This window comes from Equus quagga, chromosome 3 (assembly GCF_021613505.1).
Source record: "Equus quagga isolate Etosha38 chromosome 3, UCLA_HA_Equagga_1.0, whole genome shotgun sequence".
NCBI lineage: Eukaryota > Metazoa > Chordata > Mammalia > Perissodactyla > Equidae > Equus > Equus quagga.
The window spans coordinates 73,360,787-73,382,064 of NC_060269.1; the positions used below are offsets into that span (position 1 = coordinate 73,360,787).

At 42.0% G+C, this 21,278-nt stretch overlaps 1 protein-coding gene across 3 annotated transcripts in view; it reads left to right on the top strand.

Moving 5' to 3' along the window:
* Positions 1–12,474: 12,474 nt before the first annotated feature.
* MANBA (mannosidase beta) overlaps positions 12,475–21,278 on the top strand; it is a 114,327-nt gene continuing 105,523 nt past the window's right edge. For all 3 annotated transcript variants that reach the window (XM_046656848.1, XM_046656850.1, XM_046656849.1), the window contains exon 1: positions 12,475–12,728. In XM_046656848.1, the coding sequence (XP_046512804.1) occupies positions 12,552–12,728 (177 nt within the window). In that variant the 5' untranslated portion in view covers positions 12,475–12,551. The remainder of the gene's footprint in view (positions 12,729–21,278) is intronic.

Below are 21,278 nucleotides of genomic sequence, written 5' to 3' on the forward strand. Positions count from 1 at the left end.
TTCATCAAGAAGAAATAACGCTTATAAATATCTATGCACCCAACACAGGAGCACCAAGATTCATACAGCAACTATTAACAGACCTAAAGGAAGATGTTAAAAACAACACAATAATAGTAGGGGACCTCAACACCCCACTCACATCAATTGACAGATCATCCAGACAGAAAATCAACAAGGAAATAGTGGAGCTAAATGAAAAACTAAAACAATTGGACTTAATAGACATATATAGATCACTTCACCCTGAAAGAGCTGAATACACATTCTTCTCAAGTGCACATGGAACATTCTCAAGGATAGACCACATGTTGGGAAACAAGGCAAGCCTCTACAAATTTTAAAAAATTGAAATAATAACAAGCATCTTCTCCGATCATAATGGTATAAGGCTAGAAATTAATTACAGGAAAAAAGCTGAGAAAGGCACAAAGATGTGGGGACTAAACAACACACTACTGAACAAGCAATGGATCATTGAAGAAATTAAAGAAGAAATCAAAAAATACCTGGAAACAAATGAAAATGATAGCATGCCATACCAACTCATATGGGATACAGCAAAAGCTGTATTAAGAGGAAAATTCATCGCAATACAGGCACATCTTAACAAACAAGAAAATCCCAAATAAGCAATCTTAAACTACACCTAACTGAACTAGAGAAAAAGGAACAAATAAAGCCCAAAATCAGCAGAAGGACAGAAATAATAAAAATCAGAGCAGAAATAAATACTGTTGAAACGAAAAAGGAAGTAGAAAGGATCAATGAAACAAAGAGCTGGTTTTTTGAGAAGATAAATAAAATTGACAAACCCCTAGCCAGACTTACAAAGAAAAAAAGGGAGAAAGCTCAAATAAACAAAATCAGAAATGAAAGAGGAGAAATAACTACAGACTCTGCAGAAATACAACGGATTATAAGAGAATACTACAAAAAACTATATGCTAACAGAATGAATAACCTAGAGGAAATGGATAAATTCTTGGACTCCTACAGTCTCCCAAAGCTCACTCAAGAAGAGGCAGACAATTTGAACAGACCAGTCACAAGGAAAGAGATTGAAACAGCAATCAAAAACATCCCAAAGAATAAAACCCCAGGACCAGATGGTTTTCCTGGGGAATTCTACCAAACTTTCAGAGAGGATTTAATACTTATCCTTTTCAAGCTATTCCAAAAAATTAGGGAAGATGGAACACTTCCTAACACATTCTATGAGGCCAACATCATGCTGATACCAAAACCTGACAAGGACACCACGGAAAAAGAGAACTACAGGCCAATATCACTGATGAACATAGATGCAAAAATTCTAAACAAAATTTTGGCAACCAGAATTCAGCAATTCATCAAAAGGATCATACATCATGATCAGGTGGGATTCATACCAGGGACACAGGGATGGTTCAACATCTGCAAATCAATCAACGTGATACACCACATCAACAAACTGAGGAATAAAAACCACATGATCATCTCAATAGATGCAGAGAAGGCATTTGACAAGATCCAACAGCCATTTATGATAAAAATTCTGAACAAAATGGGCATAGAAGGAAACTACCTCAACATAATAAAGGCCATATATGACAAACCCATAGCCAACATCATACTCAATGGGCAAAAACTGAACGCCATCCCCCTGAAAACAGGAACAAGACAAGGATGCCCTCTATCACCACTCTTATTCAACATAGTACTGGAGGTCCTGGCCAGAGCAATCAGGCAAGAAAAAGGAATAAAAGGAATCCAAATAGGGAGGGAAGAAGTGAAACTCTTGCTGTTTGCAGATGACATGGTCTTATATATAGAAAGCCCCAAAGAATCCATTGGAAAACTCTTAGAAGTAATCAACAACTACAGCAAAGCTGCAGGGTACAAAATCAATTTGCATAAAGCAGTAGCATTTCTATACTCCAATAACGAACTAACAGAAAAAGAACTCAAGAACACAATACCATTCACAATCGCAACAAAAAGAATAAAATACCTTGAGGTAAATTTAACTAAGGAAGTGAAGGACCTATATAATGAAAATTACAAGGCCTTTCTGAGAGAAATGGATGATGAAATAAGGAGATGGAAAGACATTCCATGTACATGGATTGGAAGAATAAACATAGTTAAAATGTCCATTCTACCTAAAGCAATCTACAGATTCAACACTATCCCAATGACATTCTTTACAGAATTAGAACAAAGAATCCTAAAGTTCATATGGGGCAACAAAAGACTCCGAATTTCTAAAGCAATCCTCAGAAAAAAGAACAAAGCCGGAGGCATCACAATCCCTGACTTCAAAATATACTACAAAGCTACAGTAATCAAAACAGCATGGTACTGGTACAAAAACAGGTTCACAGATCAATGGAACAGAATTGAAAGCCCAGAAATAAAACCACATATCTATGGACAGCTAATCTTCGACAAAGGAGCTGAGGGCCTACAATGGAGAAAAGAAAGTCTTTTCAACAAATGGTGCTGGGAAAACTGGAAAGCCACATGTAGAAGAATGAAAATTGACCACTCTTTTTCACCATTCACCAAAATAAACTCAAAATGGATCAAAGATCTAAAGGTGAGACCTGAAACCATAAGGCTTCTAGAAGAAAACGTAGGCAGTACACTCTTTGACATCAGTATTAAAAGGATCTTTTCGGACACCATGCCTTCTCAGAGAAGGGAAACAATAGAAAGAATAAACAAATGGGACTTCATTAGACTAAAGAGCTTCTTCAAGGCAAATGAAAACAGGATTGAAACAAAAAAACAACCCACTAACTGGGAAAAAATATTTGCAAGTCATATATCTGACAAAGGCTTAATATCCATAATATATAAAGAACTCTGACAACTCAACAACAAAAAATCAAACAACCCAATGAAAAAATGGGCTGGAGACATGAACAGACATTTCTCCAAAGAAGATATACGGATGGCCAATAGGCACATGAAAAGATGCTCATCATCGCTGATCATCAGGGAAATGCAAATCAAAACTACACTAAGATATCACCTTACACCCATTAGAATGACAAAAAATATCTAAAACTAATAGTAACAAATGTTGGAGAAGTTGTGGAGAAAAAGGAACCCTCATACACTGCTGGTGGGAATGCAAACTGGTGCAGCCACTATGGAAAACAGTATGGAGATTCCTCAAAAAATTAAAAATAGAACTACCATACGATCCAGCCATCCCACTACTGGGTATTTATCCAAAGAGCTTGAAGTCAGCAATCCCAAAAGTCCTATGTACCCCAATGTTCATTGCAGCATTATTTACAATAGCCAAGGCATGGAAGCAACCTAAGTGCCCATCAACAGACGAATGGATAAAGAAGATGTGGTACATATATACAATGGAATACTACTCAGCTGCAAAACAGAACAAAATCATTCCATTTGCAATAACATGGATGGACCTTGAGGGAATTATGTTAAGTGAAATAAGCCAGCTAGAGAAGGATAATCTGTGTATGACTCCACTCATATGAGGAATTTAAAAATGTGGACTAAGAACAGTTTAGTGGATACCAGGGGAAAGGAGGGGTGGGGGGTGGGCACAAAGGGGGAAGTGGTACACCTACAACACGAATGACAAACATTAATGTACAACTGAAATTTCACAAGATTGTAACCTATCATTAACTCAATAAGAAAAAAAATCCAAAAAAAAAAAAAAAGAAGGATGGCTTTCAGTTTTTCACTGTCAAGTATGATGTTGCCTGTAGGTTTGGCATATTTGGCCTTTATTATGTTGAGATACTTTCCTTCTATACCCATTTTATTGAGAGTTTTTATCATAAATGGATGTTGGATCTTCTCAAATGCTCTCTCTGCCACTATTGAGATGATCATGTGTTTTTTGTTCCTTATTTTGTTAATGTATCGTATCATGCTGATTGATTTGCAGATGTTGAACCATCTCTGCATCCCTGGTATAAATCCCACTTGATCATGTATACGATTCTTTTAATGTATTGCTGTATCCAGTTTTCCAATATTTTGTTGAGGATTTTTGCAAGAATGTTCATCAGTGATATTGGCCTGTAATTTTCCTTCTTTGTCTTGTGTTTGTCTGGTTTTCTTATCAGGGTAATATTGGCCTCATAGAATGAGTTAGGAAGTGTTCCATATTCTTCAGTTTTGGGGGATGATCTCAGAAGTCTTCTTTGAATGTTTGGTGGAATCCTCCAGAGAAACTGTCAGGTCCTGGACTTTTCTTTTGGGGAAAGTTTTTGATTACTGTTTCATTCTCTTTACTTCTGATCGGTCTATCCAGATTCTCTTAAAATAGTTTCTCTTGAGAGCAGGCCTTGTTGGGAACAGAATTCTCCGATGTACTTCGGAGTGGTTCCTGTCCTCCTCCCCCTGCTGGCAGTATGAGGGAATTGTTCTCCAATTTTCAATGTGAGAACTTGGTAGAGGTCCTAGACGTGAAAATCATGAAAGCGAGGGTGACCCCCTAGACTGGGTCTCTGTGGAGTTTTTAATCTTGGACTTGTCAACACGAAGCCTCTAATAACTCATCAGTTACAGTTTTAGATTTTCCTACCCTAGTACTGGTTCCCATGGATCTTTCTGCTTATGGGTTTCTGCTTTGGTATATTGTGATTCTCTGTATCCATCTGACTCTCTCTAATTCTGGGGACAGTGGTTTGCCCTGTCACCACAATTTTCTGATGGATCTAAGAAGAGCTGTTGATTTTCAGTCTGTACAGCTTTTTACCTGTTTTTAGGATGGAGTGATGACTTCCAAGCTCCTTACATGACAAAACATTAACTGGAAGTCTTTATTTCTTTTACCCATAGATCTTTTAGAAATATGTATATATATATATATATATATATATGTTAACAGACTTTATTTTTTTAGAGCAATTTTAGGTTAACAGCAAAATTAAATGCAAAACACAGAGAATTTCCATATACCCCTGTTCCCACACATGCGTAGCCTCCCCCATTATCAACATTCCGCACTAGAGTGGTGCCTTTGTTACCATCAATGAGCCTACATTGATACATCATTATCACTCTCTAGTTTACATCACAGCTCAACCACGGTGTTGTACATTCTATGGGTTTGGACAAATGTATAATGATACGTATCTACCATTATGGCATCATACAGAGTAGTTTCACTGCCCTAAATATCCTCTATTTCTTACCTATGCATTCCTCTATAACCCCTGGAAACTAATGATTTTTCTCCTGTCTCCATAGTTTTACCTTTTCCAGAATGTCATGTAGTTGAAATTATACAGTATGCAACTGTGGGAAGCATTCCCCCAATCTAGCTGCCATTGTATTGTGACGAGGTCTGGCAATGGAAGGAGAATCATGCAAGGCACTTCTCCAGGGAACATAATTCTTTAAGCAGAGTCCTTTGTCCTCCTTTCTAAAGCCTATTACTGATTAATGTCTTCCCTCTGTCCTGGAAGCCTTGTAAAAACAGGCAGAACTAGCAATAAACATATCTCAAAGAACAAACAGCAGCCTCCAAGGATGCGGGGGTCTATATTCCGTTAATTATATACTCGCTGTCCTCCTACCTTCTTTGAAGACCCTGAAACTATGTAACCTCTTCCTAAACAATCGCTATGTATGCTGCACATCTGGTATGTAGATAACCACCTTTGATGATTACCTTTAGTCACGCACTGCCCCTCACCTATTGTTCGCATGACGACAATAGCTAGACCACCTCGTGTGATTTTTTCTATATAAGTGTACCCTGTCCCCGAAATAAATTGGACTTGCTTGCAACTGCGTTGAGTCTCACGTCTAGCACTTACACTTTCGCCGAGGCCGTCTCTCCCGCGGGAACCTGGACTCTGCCGAGGCTGGACCCCGGCATGCAACCTTTTCAGATTAGCTTCTTTCACTTTGTAATATGCATTGAAGTTTCTTCCCTGTCTTTTCATAGTTTAATAGCTCATTTCTTTTTAGAACTGAGTAATATTCCATTGTCTGAATGAACCAGTTTATTTAACCTTTCCCCTACTGAAGAATATCTTAGTTGCTTCCAGGTTTTAACAATTATGAGTAAAATTGATATAAAGAGCCATGTGCATGTTTTTGTGTGGATAAGTTTTCACCTCCTTTTGGTAAATATCAAGCAGAGTGATTGCTGGATCATATGGAAGGTGTATATTTAGTTTTGTAAGAAACTGCCAGACTGTCTTCCAAAGTGACTGACTGCACCATTTGGCATTCCAATCAGCAGTGAATGAGAGTTCCTCCTGCTCCACATTCTTGTCAGCATTTGGTGTTGTCAGTGTTCTGGATTTTGGCCATTCTAATAGGTGTGTAAGTGGTATCTCACTGTTGTTTAAATTTACATTTCCTTGATGACATTTGGTGTGGAGCATCTTTTCATAGGCTTATTTGCCATCTGTATCTCTTCTTTGGTGAGGTGTCTGTTAAGGTCTTGGCCCATTTTTCAGTTGGGTTGTTTGTGTTCTTATTGTCCAGTTTAAGAGTTCTTTAGGGGGCTGGCCCTGTGGCTGAGTGGTTAAGTTCATGTGCTCTGCTTCAGTGGCCCATGGTTTTGCCAGTTTGGATCCTGGTTGGACCTAGCACCACTCATCAGGCCATGCTGAGGTGGCGTCCCACAGAACTCAGTTAGAAGGACCTACAACTGGAATATGCAAATATATACTGGGGGGCTTTGGGGAGAAGAAGAAGAAGACAAAGAGTTCTTCGTATAGACTTCCAGGGGAATACTTATGGCCAATTGTCCCTATCTTTGAGAATTAAGCAGACACTCTGAGTCATTTTTCTTCCCCTTATTATAATTTCTGTAATTATCTCATGGGCTTGGAACATCCTTGGCTGGTATACCATAGCATGCTAATGAGCTGATCAACTTCACATATTTAGAGGTGAAGGAAGCATTGTCACATGGGCCACAAAGCCCTCACTGGCCTCCTGCAGCAGGACATTGACCCCCCATATTGTTTAACCTCTGTAGGCTTTGTCTCTCTAAACCAGGGAAGTCAAGTCAAGTGATAACTTGACCTAAATAATTCAAAATTTGGGCTGCATTAAATAAGATGATCAAAATGGATTCCACTTATATTGTATAAGGTAACAGAAATGTGTGACTATTTTTAAAATTGTATTTGATATTGTGACTTTATATAAGTTAAGAAGTTTTATGACTATCTCAAAATAAGATCTATCCTTCCTGGAAATAATGGACAAAAAATTATCCTATAACAAAATGAAAACTCCATCTGTCACCTGTGCCAATCACAATTTTAGGCAGAACACTTATGGGGCTTTGCATTTCTCAAAGCTCTCTGTTTTCGAAGTGAAGTAATCCAAATGATGTCATGCTTGTGTTCTGGAATGAAAGGAGGAATGATAAGTCTCTACTCTTGTTTTTTATAAGAATAGATTCCCTAAAAGATTTTTTTTTTCACTTTTTATTAAATTATGGTAGTTTACAACCTTGTGAAATTTCAGTTGTACATTATTGTCAGTCATGTTGTAGGTGCCCCACTTCACCCTCTGTGCCCACCCCCAACCCCCTTTCCCCTGGTAACCACCAATCAGTTCTTTTTGTCTTCATGTTTAACTTCCACCTATGAGTGGAATCATGCAGAGTTCGTCTTTCTCTATCCGGCTTATTTCACTTAACATAATACCCTCGAGGTGCATTCACGTTGTTGTGAACGGGATGATTTTATCCTTTTTTATGGCTGAGTAGTATTCCATTGTATATATATATATATACCATATCTTCTTTATCCAATCATCAGTTGATGGCACTTAGGTTGCTTCCACATCTTGGCTATTGTAAATAATGCTGCAATGAACATTTGGGTGCCTGGGACTTTTGGAATTGCTGATTTCAAGTTCTTTGGATAGATACCCAGTAGTGGGATGGCTGGGTCATATGATATTTCTATTTTTGATTTTTTTGACAAATCTCCATACTGTTTTCCATAGTGGCTGCACCAGTTTGCATTCCCACCAACAGTGTATGAGGGTTCCTTTTTCTCCACAACCTCTCCAACATTTGTCACTTTTTGTTTTGGATATTTTTGCGATTCTAACAGGTGTAAGGTGATATCTCAGTGTAGTTTTGATTTGTATTTCCCTGATGATTAGTGATGATGAGCATCTTTTCATGTGTCTATTGGCTATCCATATATCTTCTTTGGGGAAATGTCTGTTCATGTCCCCTGCCCTTTTTGTTTTTTTTTTTAAAGATTTTATTTTTTTTCCTTTTTCTCCCCAAAGCCTCCTGGTACATAGTTGTATATTCTTCGTTGTGGGTCCTTCTAGTTGTGGCATGTGGGATGCTGCGTCAGCGTGGTTTGATGAGCAGTGCCATGTCCGCGCCCAGGATTCGAACCGACGAAAAACTGGGCCGCTTGCAGCGGAGCGCGCGAACTTAACCACTCGGCCACGGGGCCAGCCCCTCCCCTGCCCATTTTTTGATCAGGTTGTTTGATTTTTTTTTTGGTTGAGCTGTGTGAGTTCTTTATATATTATGGAGATTAACCCTTTGTCAGATATTTAACTTGTAAATAGCTTTTCCCAATTAGTGGGCTGCTTTTTTGTTTCAATCCTTTTCCTTTGCCTTGAAGAAGCTCTTTAGTCTGATGAAGTCCCATTTGTTTATTCTTTCTATTGTTTCCCTTGTCTGAGAAGACATGGCATCTGAAAAGATCCTTTTGATACTGATGTCAAAGAGTGTACTGCCTATATTCTCTTCTAGAAGTCTTATGGTTTCAGGTCTAATCTTTAGGTCTTTGATCCATTTTGAGTTTATTTTTGTGAATGGTGAAAAAGAATGGTCACTTTTCATTCTTTTACACATGGCTGTCCAGTTTTCCCAGCACCATTTGTTGAAGAGACTTTCTTTTCTCCATTGTAGGCCCTCTGCTCCTTTGTCGAAGATTAGCTGTCCATAGATGTGTGGTTTTATTTCTGGGCTTTTAATTCTGTTCCATTGATCTGTGCACCTGTTTTTGTACCAGTACCATGCTGTTTTGATTACTGTAGCTTTGTAGTATGTTTTGAAGTCAGGGATTGTGATGCCTCCCGTTTTGTTCCTTTTTCTCAGGATTGCTTTAGAAATTCGGGGTCTTTTGTTGCCCCATATGAATTTTAGGATTCTTTGTTCTAATTCTGTAAAGAATGTCATTGGGATTCTGACTGGGATAGCATTGAATCTGTAGATTGCTTTAGGTAGTATGGACATTTTAACTATGTTTATTCTTCCAATCCACGTGCATGGAATGTCTTTCCATCTCTTTATGTCATCATCAATTTCTTTCAAGAAAGTCTCGTAGTTTTCGTTGTATAGATCTTTAACTTCCTTTCTTAAATTTATCCCAAGGTATTTTATTCTTTTTGTTGTGATTGTGCATGGGATTATCTGTATTCTCTTTTAACTCATTTAGTTTTTTAATGATGGCTATTTTGAATTCATTGTCATTTAGGTTATAGATTTCAGTAAATTTGGGATTGTTTTCTGGGTACTTGTCATTTCCCTTCTGTTCTGGAGATTTAATATATTTTTTCATACTGCTTGATGGCATGTATTTGTACCTCCGCACAGAGATAGAGTTTAGTTACTGCTCCACTTGCTTCTACTGGACTTGGGGGCAGCAGCTGTGTAATCTGCACCTACCAGGATCCCTGTCAGCTGTTGCTGACTGGACCTGGGCTCCTCCTCGTGATCACAGTGGCCCTGCGCGGTCTCTTGTCAGCTGTGGGGACAATCGCAAGGGAGCCTCGGGTTGCTGGTGCCTACTGTCACAGACCGCCTAGACATGCTCCCTCCTTAGGGTGTGCAGCAGTGTTATGGGCTTTCACAGAGGCCAGGAGTAGGTTCACCTCGACTCGCAGCTTTGCCACCATCAGGGCCCGCAAGACCTCACTTGTCCACTATGGGCCACAGCAGAGCTATGGGTATCTACTGCAGTCTGTGGTTATCTCACCCAGCGGTGCTACTTCTGCCCCAGGGCCTTCCAGCCTTGTGATTGCTGGGTGGGGCCTGTCCACTAACACCACGCAGAAGCTTTCCCTGCTCCTGCTGTGGGACTGTGGATTTTCCCCTGGACCGTGGTGCAGTCTCACTCGGGCTCCAACTTGCCACTGCCAACTCACACGGTCCCTCTGGGTCTCCCTTGCCCGCTCTGGGCCACAGCAGGAGTTTGCGTGTTAGAGGCGGCTGGCAGGTTGCTGCACCGGCCAGCTCCTTTTGTCCCAGGGCCTCCCAGCATTCTGAATGCTGGGCGGAGCCTCTCTGCTAAGGCCGAGTAGAGGCTTTCCCTGTGGCTGCTGTGGGACTGTGGATTTTCCCACTGGGCTACGGAGCAATCCGGGGGGGCAGGGCTTAAGTAGGGCTGGAGTCACCTGTTTCCACCATCATGCTGCCCATACACATGCACACCGGCCCTTGGTGCTGTGGCGATGCAATGAGCATGTCAGCTGGTAAAAAGTTGCTGGCAGGTACTAGGCTGTCCGGGGGTCAGAGAGTTTTCACCTATCTCCACTTCCTCCCGGGGGGAAGTCTGTCCACCTTCTGACGTATAGCAGCACGGGTCTCTCAGGCGTCCTGAGATGCTGTGTGGATATTCTTTGTCCATTGATGAATGTTGAATTAGTTTTAGTTCGAAGGGGGAGAGACAAAGAAAACTGCTCACTCCACCATGTTGCTCACGTCACCCTAAAAGATTTCTTAATAGAACAACAGAACATATCCAAACATATTCCCTGGGATGAATTTTCCTTTGACTTGGCTTAATGGGATCTCCGGGATTTACAAAAAATTCTTTTGCCACTCTTGCTGCCATTAGTCTTGTTACCAGTATTGAATAGACCAGGGCTGGCCCTTCAATGCCATGAATTATGGCATATTATTTGAATTGAGAACTTTGTTCCTATGAAAAGTAAGAATGCTTCTGGAATGAGGACGGCCTTGAACCAGCCAGAGCCTTCTCTATTCATATCAATGGGCTCTACCACAAGGAGACCACAAGCCAGAGAGGAGAGCTGGGCACATCTGTCAAGGTATGACAGGCAAATCACCTGACCTCTTTGGATCCTGTTCCCTCAGCTGTAAAACCAGAAGCTTGGGCTGGATAATCCATAATGTCTCTAAAGCTAAGATGCTAGGCTTGTGAAAAATACTGCCTCTGAAATACTAAAATATTGTCGTATGTCTGCAGATTCAGGCAATTCCAGGGCCATTATAAGGCAAAGCAAAGCTCAGATTTGAGGAGGGGAGAACTTCTCTTCAAAGACTTCCTCTTTTTTTGTTTTTCCCTACCCAAAGCCCCAGTGCATGGTTGTATCTTCCAGTTTTAAATCCTTCTAGGTCTTCTACGTGAGCCGGGGCCCCAGCACGGCTACTGACAGAGGAACGGTGTGGTCCCTCGGCCCGAATGGAACCCAGGCTGCTGAAGCAGAGTGAGCAAAACTTGAACCCCTACGCCCTGAGGGCTGGCGCTAAAGACTTCCTCTTATATATGGAAATAAGACAGACAACATCAACACAGAAATAAGTCAGGCTATTTTACGCAATGTGAAATACCCTCTAAACTTCCTAGGATCACTGTCACACCCTATTGTAAAAAGGGGACTCAAGTAGACCACGTGACTATGAGACCCTGAACTACATCTGTGGTATTTCTTGGGAACCCCGGCATCGTTACAGACAGCTATGTATTTTTAACTCATCTTATGCTTATAACAACCTGAAAAAGGAGTAACAGCCTATATTTTCGAGTCAGGAAAGGGAGGTATTAGAGATTTTTGCGGCTTGCGTGAGTCCCACAGCCAGTGGGCGTCAGAGGATTTTAAACTTGCCTGCGCACAAGGTGCAGGTGTCCCGAACCCCCGGAACCTCCTGGTCCGCGCACACCGGCTAAGGTGGTGCACTTCCTCACCGCCCCCGTGTGGCCCGCTGCGCGCGGACTGGCTCAGCCCTCCGACAACCTCCGAGTTAGATACGTGTAGTAATGTCGTCCTCTTTGACGGGCAGGCTCGCTCTGGGACCGGCCTGTGTTGCTGCAGGAGCGGGGCGTTACCGCCACCAGGCGGACCCTGCAGCGTGGATGAGGGTCTGGAGAAATTTGGGGGAAGGAAATTGGTGGGTGTCCTGGTGTTTGGGTTCTCCGGAGCAGTGAGGAGCCTCTCCAGCTGTGGTCCCCGCATGCTACTGCCTGTCCCTGAGCTCCCCGGGGCTTTGCCCCGCTTCGCGCCCAGGGATCTGTGTGTCCCAATTACCGTGCACGGTTTTCGCCTCTGCTTCAGACGGCGAAGCGGCCGAGGAGCAAGCGCCGAGGAGAGCGCAGGCCGCAGGGGTCCGATCTGGAGCCGCGCCCGCGCCGCAGCTCCGGCCCCCGGTCTCGGCGCTCACCTCCCGCCCGCAGCTCAGCGGGCCCGGCGCGGGGCGGGGCGCGCCGGGGCTGGGCGGGGCCGGGGCCGACATCCGGGGCCGGCGCGGGAAGCAGCGCCGCCGGAGGCTCCCGGGAGCGCGGGGACTCGCCGGGCTGGGCGTGCGCGGTCCGGCTGGCGGTATGCGCCTCCGCCTGCTTCTGCTGCTCGCGGTGTGCGGGGCGGCCGCCGGCGCCGCGGTGCGCACCCTCAGCCTGCGGGGCCGCTGGCGGATCCGCAGCGGGAACGGCTCGCTGGAGCTGCCGGGGGACGTCCCCGGGTGCGTGCACACTGCCTTGCTGCAGCAGAACCTCATCCAGGTAGTGCGTGCGGCCCCCGCCGCGAGCCTGCGCCCGCCTGCCCTCGTGCGGAGCCCCGAGCCCCGAGCCCTGGGCCCTGCTCCTCCGTCCGGCGCTAACTTCCCCTCTGCGTCCTGTGGTCTGGGGGGGGACAGGCCGGGGCGGTTTATCCACTGTGGCCGAAGAGCCCCGCGGGGGTCGGGCTCTATGGAGCCTGGCCGACCACGCTGGGACGTCAGGAACTGTGCCGGGCGAAGTTTAGAGAGCGCGGGCAGCGTTTCCACGGGGGTCTCCTTACGGCCGTGGTTCTCACTGGAAAGGGCACGTTGTCACTGACAAAGCGTAAGGCGGGGTAGGACTGTTTCAACTACCGGAACGGTGCGGGGGACGTGGTCTTTTGCTAAGTGTGAACTACATTCAGTAACGTCTCAGTTTTTCATTTTCGCTTTTCGTCCTCAGGGAGTCAGTTTTAGGATTGATGCAGCACTTAGGTTGCGGAGAATGGGATCTGCAGGTGTCAGGTGAGGAGCGTCAGTGCTAGTGGAAAGGCGAATGGCTGTTAAGGCTGACTGGGATATGAACAAAGGACTGTTTCCTCTCAGGGCGTGTAATGTGTGTGTGTGTGTGTTCCAAAAGATGCTCCAGTTTATAGACTCCTTGTGGAGGGTGTTTTACTGTTTGGCTGCCTACATGCGGAGGTTTGCAAACAGACTTCCACCTTGTTTTCCCATTCTTTAATCCTCTTTGACTGGGACGACGTGTACTTGATAAATGGGGCATGCATTGTCCCGATCTTCATAACAGCTCTACGGAATAGGTCTTCTTATCTGCATTTTATGGTAGGGAGTTATGGAGCCCAGAAGAGTTAGAGAACTTACCCAAGACCACACAGTAACTAAGTGGCAGAAATGCAGTTCTAACCCAGGCTGGCAGGACTCCGTAGCCTGGGTTCTGTAGGATGCTACACTTAACCTGGTGCTTTGGAAAATCATGTGGTTTGGAAGCACTGTGGTTGACTGTCAGGAGCATCATTCAAAGTTTACATAAATAACAGAACGGTCAACTAGGGTTATGCACAATTTCTGATCTGGTATGCGTTAGCTTTTTTTCAGGAATGTATATCAGAAAGGAAGTGAATGTTGTAAAGGACACTCACCACGGTCTGGTTTACTTTTTAAGTAAATAATTCTCAAACTTAAGTACTTTATTTTGAGTCAAGAAACTACTTGTAACATAGTCCGCAGCTGACCTCATACCCTGGGTCTTCGCTGACACGTGTCTTGAGAATGAGTGCCTGCGTTTATTTCGCAGGGTCTCTGCTTGCCTCATTTTATTGATAGAGTTAAGCCAGTGGGAAATAATTAGTGGCTTTAGCAAATCAGATTGTTATTTTATGTTACAGGGCTATATATATATCTCCAGAAACAATGTTTGGTTACTAGTTAACGAGAAGGAGGTTGCTCATGGTATGAGATAACTTTTCCTCGTGAGAATAATTCACGTCTGTTAAATCTCTTCAAAAATTCTTAGAAAAACATTGTCAATAAGGTGGATGTGAGTCTTAAACCATAGTGGGATGAGAGTGGGGCAGCTTTTTGGGGATTGGGGAGCTCCAGGCCTGTTGACAATAATCATCAACCTCAGAGTGATTACTGAGTAATGTGATGTTGTGATCCCACCTGCTTTATTACAGCATCTCTTTTTGGTGTTGACCTCGGGGAATATTCTGTAGTTTAGTGCAGACACTAGCTCAAATACTGTGTTTACATGAGAACTTGAAACATATCTTGCCTAAGTCATTCATTGATTTATTCATTCACCTAATTATCTCAGGTATTTAATGTGGCAGGCACTCTAACTGCTTGAAATTGAGCGGTGAAGAAAAAGGCTTTGTGCCGATAGACGTTGTAATGGAGGAGGTGGACAATGAACAAATTAATCAATGATATAATGACAGGTGATGCGCTGAAGAAAAATATGGCAGCTTAAAGGAACAGGGAGTGAATGCTGGTTGGAAAGGATTGCTATTTAAAAAAAAGTGGTTAAACATAGCCATTTTGATAAAGTGACTTTTAAGCGGAGATCTTTTTGATAAGGTCTGTTTCAAGGAGAAGTGCATTCCTAGCAAAGAAGAGAAAAAGACGGAAGTAGGGAGGGGAGAGGCCTTGAGGTGGGGATGTGCTTGACCAGTTCCAGGAGTAGGGGCAGCCAGGTGTGGCTGGAGCCCTGAGAGCCTGGGAGGTGGAGGAGTTCAAAGCAGGGCTGGAGGGCAGATCATGCTGGGCTTGCAAACTGACCATGGAGACACTTTGCATTTCATTCTGTTTGTGATGGGAGTTTTGAGTTTGCGGTTGCATGGTTGGGTTTGCCTTTTGGAAGGTCATTCTGGCTGTTGTGTGAAGACTACGAAGCATCAGAATGGAAGCCTGGAGACCAGGTGGGGGTCTGTGGCTGTTGTCTGGGCGAGAAGTGACTTCTGGCTTGGACCAGGGTGGCTGCAGTGAAATGGTGAGAATGGTTGTGAGAATGTATTTTCAATGTAGAAGCAACAGGATTTGTTCAGTTGGGTTTGTTGATGGAATGGGTGGGAGGAGTGAGAGAAAGAGGAGTCAAGGAAAACTTCAGGACTTCTCAGTCTGATTAGTTGGTTAAATGGAGTTCTATTTCCCAAGAGGCTCTGTGGCCAGCCTTGGGCGTTTCATAGGTGGCTGCGTTTCCTCTACAGATGGAAATCTTAGGGGTCTAGGAGAGCCTTTTGGGCTCGTAGCCAAAGGTTATGCTTCATTCTTTCAGCCTTCTATTATACCACACACTAAAATAGGCATTAGAAATAAAGAAATGAGTAAGACTCAGTTGCCTTTTGTGGGACGTCGTGTTCTAGTGAGGCAGAAAACCTCACTAATAACCATAGGACAGGTAAGTGCTCAGATAAGGGACCCTTGTTAGCAATGTTCCCAGCCTTCCTGTGCAATTCTTCAGTGGTGTAAGTTTGAAAAGCTTTTTTTTTAAGAAAGATGTTCTCAGTATGCCAAATTAGAACATATAGATAAGTAAGAAGAAGAAAACTCAGAGACCTGGCTTTCAGAGATAACGACAATTAACATTTAAAAATACACTATTATCCATTCAGGATTTGTCTATGTATATACACTGTCGACACAAACAATCCGTAATCTATAAATCAAAATTGGGGTGAGTTTATTATAAGCTAGATCTGAGGACTAGCCTGGGGCCTTCCTTCCCCAGGGAAGGAAAGGCACCGAAGAAGTGGGGTGTACAGAGTGGTTATATACAGTCTTGGAACAAAGAGCATACATCACATATGATAGGAATGTCCCTTTTACAATTGTCATGACATGCTAAGCTGGCACAGTAGGTCGGTGGTCAGCAGGTCAGTGGTCACAAGGTGAGCACAGCAGGTTGGTAATTAATCCTTAGTTCCCAGGAAGAGATGCTTATCCTTAAAGAAATGCCGATGTGGGGGAAAGTTACATTCCTGTCTTTAAGGGCATCATTCTTGTCTTTGGGACATTGTAAATGTTTAGAGCAGATGTACAATGCATGCTGAACAGGCCACTTCAGTCCCTTTTGGAAAAACAGTATCAGGCCAAATTAGTTTTAACCCAAATGACTTCCTCATATCCTCCAGTATATCCTATTGCTTGTCATTTACTTATCATTTTTCCCCTTTTCTATAATCTTTCAATAGAAAGCATTGATGATCAAAACATTGTCCCTCGGTGCTAGGGTGGTTGCTGCCTGCCCTGGGTCCATCATATCTCTTGGTGCCAGGCTTTTATCTCATTGATTTACCCAGTTAGCCACATCAGAGGGAAGTAGTCAGACAAGCATAGAGGTATATATTAACACAGGCAGCATTTCCTAGGTTATGTAATTTTTCAATTGATTTTAGGTTGTTGCACAAACATTGTACATGTGCTTTGACCTGACTCCTTATGTTTACATTGTTTATAATTATGAAAGATTCATTTAAGACATTCACCTGCTTTTTCATGTGCTTTAGCGGAGATGACACATTGGAAGATTCATCATGTATAAAAGCACAGCATTCACTTTGAATGATTGTATAGGTACCACCTTGGGATGCAGTTAAAACATCTAAGCCCATTCTATTTTGAAGGACAGCCTTTCTCATTGAAGACATTTTAGTATTTAATAAGGCTATTCCTGCTTGGCTATTGTTAAAGGCTTGTCAAGTTGATTTAGTCAGGGCCTCTATATATGATATGCATCCTCTAGCTCCAAAGAAGGAACAAATATAGCTGCTAGGTGGTCATACCAGTGGAACACTGAATGAGCCCATCTGGCCTTAAAGAGAAGAATGTTGACAACTCGTGTTAGCTTAGTGTGAGTCCTTTTCTGCATCCAAGGGAAACTCAGGGTGCAGTGCTCTAGCCATCCAGGCGGTAGGCAAGGCCAGAGATTTGTTCCACATAACCACTGAGTTCCGATAGGAGCCACCTGGTAAATGCCTGGCCTTCAAGACCAGTCTGTTCTGAATCAATCACTTTCTTTAAGTATGATAGTATTCTGAAAACCTTAAATGGAACATTATAAAATAGGTATACAGTTTAAGCATTGCAAAGGTTTAAATGAGGAGATATGAGGTTGGGAATACAGGCCTGGTCCGGAGTCTTGGGACAGCTGTCTGCAACAGTTGCCATCTTCTTCTCATTCTGGTTTGGAGGTTTTCGCATTGGTCAGCTGAAGTCTGGTATCAGAAATAGGAACTGAAACGCACTCAGGTGGAGAAGCCTTTTTTTAAATGAAAAATGTGAATCCATGAGGGTCTGCCTTTTGATTCTGCAGCACGTGAATGGGTTAAAAGTCCCTGGTGTGGTGCTTTCCAACAGGGCTGCAGAGAGTCTTTGATTTGATGCCTCTTCTGATAAATAAATTCTCCAGGTTGTACGCCATGATCCTTAAGGTCTTCATCTCCTGGGAGCTCTCTGTGAAAAGAATCAGCTCCTAACCTCTCATTTCTTCTGAGTGTCTCAATGAGACTTCAACAATAATTAAGATATCTCCTTTAAGCAAAGTTGGTTCATATGTTCTTTCATCTAATTGCCAAGGTCATCCAGTTACTCTCTCGAGAGCGGACAGCTGCTGTTTACCGAGGGTGTGATCTGAGATTGAGGAGCATTAGTGGAGGAGCTTTTGGCCGTGAGAGATGGAATGCTTCTGAAAGCTTTGCCCATTGAGTTTTGATTGTGCTGTTAATTAGAATGTTGTATTATTGGCCAAATGTCACAAATAGATTTAATTATTTGTCCAGTGAAATGGGTTCCCTGGTCACTGTGTAACTCGGCAGGAATTCCTCAAACAGGAGTTATCCTTTTCAATAATAATTTACCTGAAGCCATTGCTGTTCTGTAAGGAAAGGCCTCAACCCAATGTGAGAACATACAGGTCATCACAAGATATATTTATCCATGAGATGGTGGCATTTGAACAAAGTCCAATTGCCACACCTCAAAGGGTCCCTTAGAAAGGGGAAAATGGTCTTGTGATTCATGAAATAGTTTCCCTAGATTATATTTTGGTCATGTAGGGCAATGAGTACAGGCTTTATGAACTGCTGTGGGAGAAAGTATCAAAAAGTATTGTTTTTCCTCTTCTGTTGCCACCTTTGTTTCTCTTCGGTGGTAATTTCTTGAGCCTGTAGGGAGGAAATCTTTTGCTGGGTTAGCAGAGTTAATAGAAAGTAGCAGGTATTCTCGAGGCTGGACAGCATATCCAACTTGATAGCATCCTTGCTTATCATTTAAGTAAGACCCATCTGTAAACTGAATTAGATAATAGAATGCAGTCATGGTCTTTTCCTCTTGTGATGTTGGAAGCAAGGTAGCAGGGTTAAGATAGTGAATAATATTTACCTATGCAATATAACCTAAGAGAGTTTATCATCCTTTACTTGGCCATGCTTCCCATGTAATTTAGCATACCAAATAAGCCTAATTAGTGTGCCTTGCTTTATAGGAAGAGAGAACAGATTTCTTTGAAAAGTCCCAGGGGCTCTGAGAATTCTCAGAGAAATTTTTTTTTAAGTCCAAAGAGGGACTTCATTTGAATTTTGGGGGCTTGTCAAAAACATCAAAAGATTTTAAAACATTTGGTCAAAGGGGTTTCTGGTCTTGTCGCTGTGAAACAATGCTTAGTTATCCATTTAACTAAAGTAAGACTCACTCAAAAGTAAAGAAAACCTTTTATGATCTCTTTATCAAAAGTAGACTAAAGGTCCAGGAAAATTATCCTTTTTAAGGGAAAGAGAAAAACAAATTATAATTTTTGTCCCAGCTTACTTCTGATATTAAAACTTATTCACGTAATTAAATTCATTTTAATCTTAGTTTCCCTCCTAGTACTTTGGGATAAATTTATCTTTTTTAATAAAAGAAACAAAACTATTTCTGTTCTTTGTACCTTCTTTACTGAAGGTACTTCTTATTTTCTTTGAATTCAAACATGTTTTCTTTATTAATCTTTAGTAACTTTAATCACATATATTAATTAGAATTTTTAACCCTTATAGACCTTAATTTTTAGTGAAAACCAAGAAGTAAGCAATTATAAACTCTTTTACATTAGCATTCTGTGACTTGGCAAATTTTATAAATACTTTTTATAATTTCTAGAAACATGTTATTTCACAGTGCAATCCTTTAATAAAATACAAGACATTTTTAAATAGACCCAAACAACTTTTAGTTTCTCCATAATAAGAAGCCAAAAGTAGATAAACTTTACATGTTTAGCAATAATGTTTCAGTATTTTATCCTGTTTGAAAATGACCTAGATATTCAGTGAATTTTTATCATTTAATTTCACCTAGCAAAACTTCAAAATTTCAAGTTACCAGAGAGATTTTGAAAGTTATCTTAAATATACATGCCGTAACAATTATTTTGAGAAGTTCACCCAACGCTTTTATTTTTTTCACATCTATGTAGTTTACGCATTCCCAGTAATTATTTAGATTGCCTACAAAACTTCATGAGACATTAGGCAAAATTTGACATCAGTTTAAGTGATTATTTTTGCTCACCAGTTTTGTAACAGAGATAGCATCAGCTTATTTGACCAATAGATGTGGAATGAGGGTGCCCAGCTGCATCATACCCACATACTGACAACTTTGAGGATGTGCCTATTTCAATCAAACCAACAAATTTAAACAAGCTTTCATTTACCAAAGATTAGTTCGTATCACGTTAATTTGAAAGATGTCTGGGTTTGTTGCGTTTAGAAATAATTTATGTAAGTGCTTACTTTAAGCCAATTAAACAGAGCTCTTTAGAAAGTATGCCATCTGGAGGTAAAATAGCACAGATACATAACTTACACATAGACATATACACGGAGACTCCACAGCTGTTGTTTTAAAATTACTGTCATGAATCAGTACAGTGATACGAGGCTCCCGAGGTGCTCTTATGGCTGTTTTTCTGGCCTTTTTTCCTTCAGTCTTAGGAATTTACTGCGCATGCTTGTTCCAAAGATAAGAGTGTGTGAGTGCCTCTCCTGGAGCTGATAGATAGTAAATGGTCAACAAATGATACTGTTACTCTTTTTAGGGTTCATGGGTTTGCCAACAGCTCAGCAACTTCCATGGGTCCTTAGTCATTAGATGGGGTGCTGAGCTGCCGTTTGCTTTAAATAAGACTCAGAGTTTTAACATGAGCAAAGGCAGTCAGACCAATCTGGAACCAAATAAAGATGGTTGCTTACCGTTTGGAATAGTTATTATAAATGTAATCTAAGCCTCTGTAACTTTTATTTTGGGGAGGTTAAGGTATTTTCCCTTAGTAATAGAAATTTTTTTAAATGGACTTTATTTTGGGGAGCAATTTTAGGTTCACAGCAAAATGGAATAGAAAATACAAATAGTTTCCATATACACCCACACATGTACAGCCTCCTCATCAGCATCCGCCCCAGGGTGTTACATTTGTTACCATCAGTGAACCTACACTGACAATCCTCATCACTGGAGTCTGCCGTGTAGGCTAGTGTTCTCTCTTGACGTCCTACATTCTGTGGGTTTGGACAAACGTATGGTGCTATGTATCCACTGTGATTGTTTCATTCAGAGTAGTTCGCTCCCCTAAAAATCCTCTGTTCTCTGCCTATTCATCCCTCTCTACCCCTTACTCCCTGGCAACCAGTGATCTTTTTACTGTCTCCATAGTTTTGCCTTTTCCAGAATGTCATGGAATCATGTAGTATGTATGTATGTAGCCTTTTCAGATTGGCTTCTTTTAAGTAAGAGAAAAATTTTAACCCCTAAATTCTGTTTGTTTAGAAAAAAATTCTGAAAAGATTGCGCTGTTGAACTCAACATATAGTTTCCTTCAAGGAGCCTGGAGACAGGAAGGGGCTTCATGCCCAGCCAGCCAGATTGTCAGCCAGCCCCAGCTTAGCAGATTGGCGTTGGCCTTCGTGTCTTCCTTCGCGTGATATTTTTAACTGTGTTGGAGTGAGGACACAGTGTAGAGTTAGACAGAGGGCTGGGTGGAGATGCATGCAGGCTAGTAATTAGGTGCCTCTTC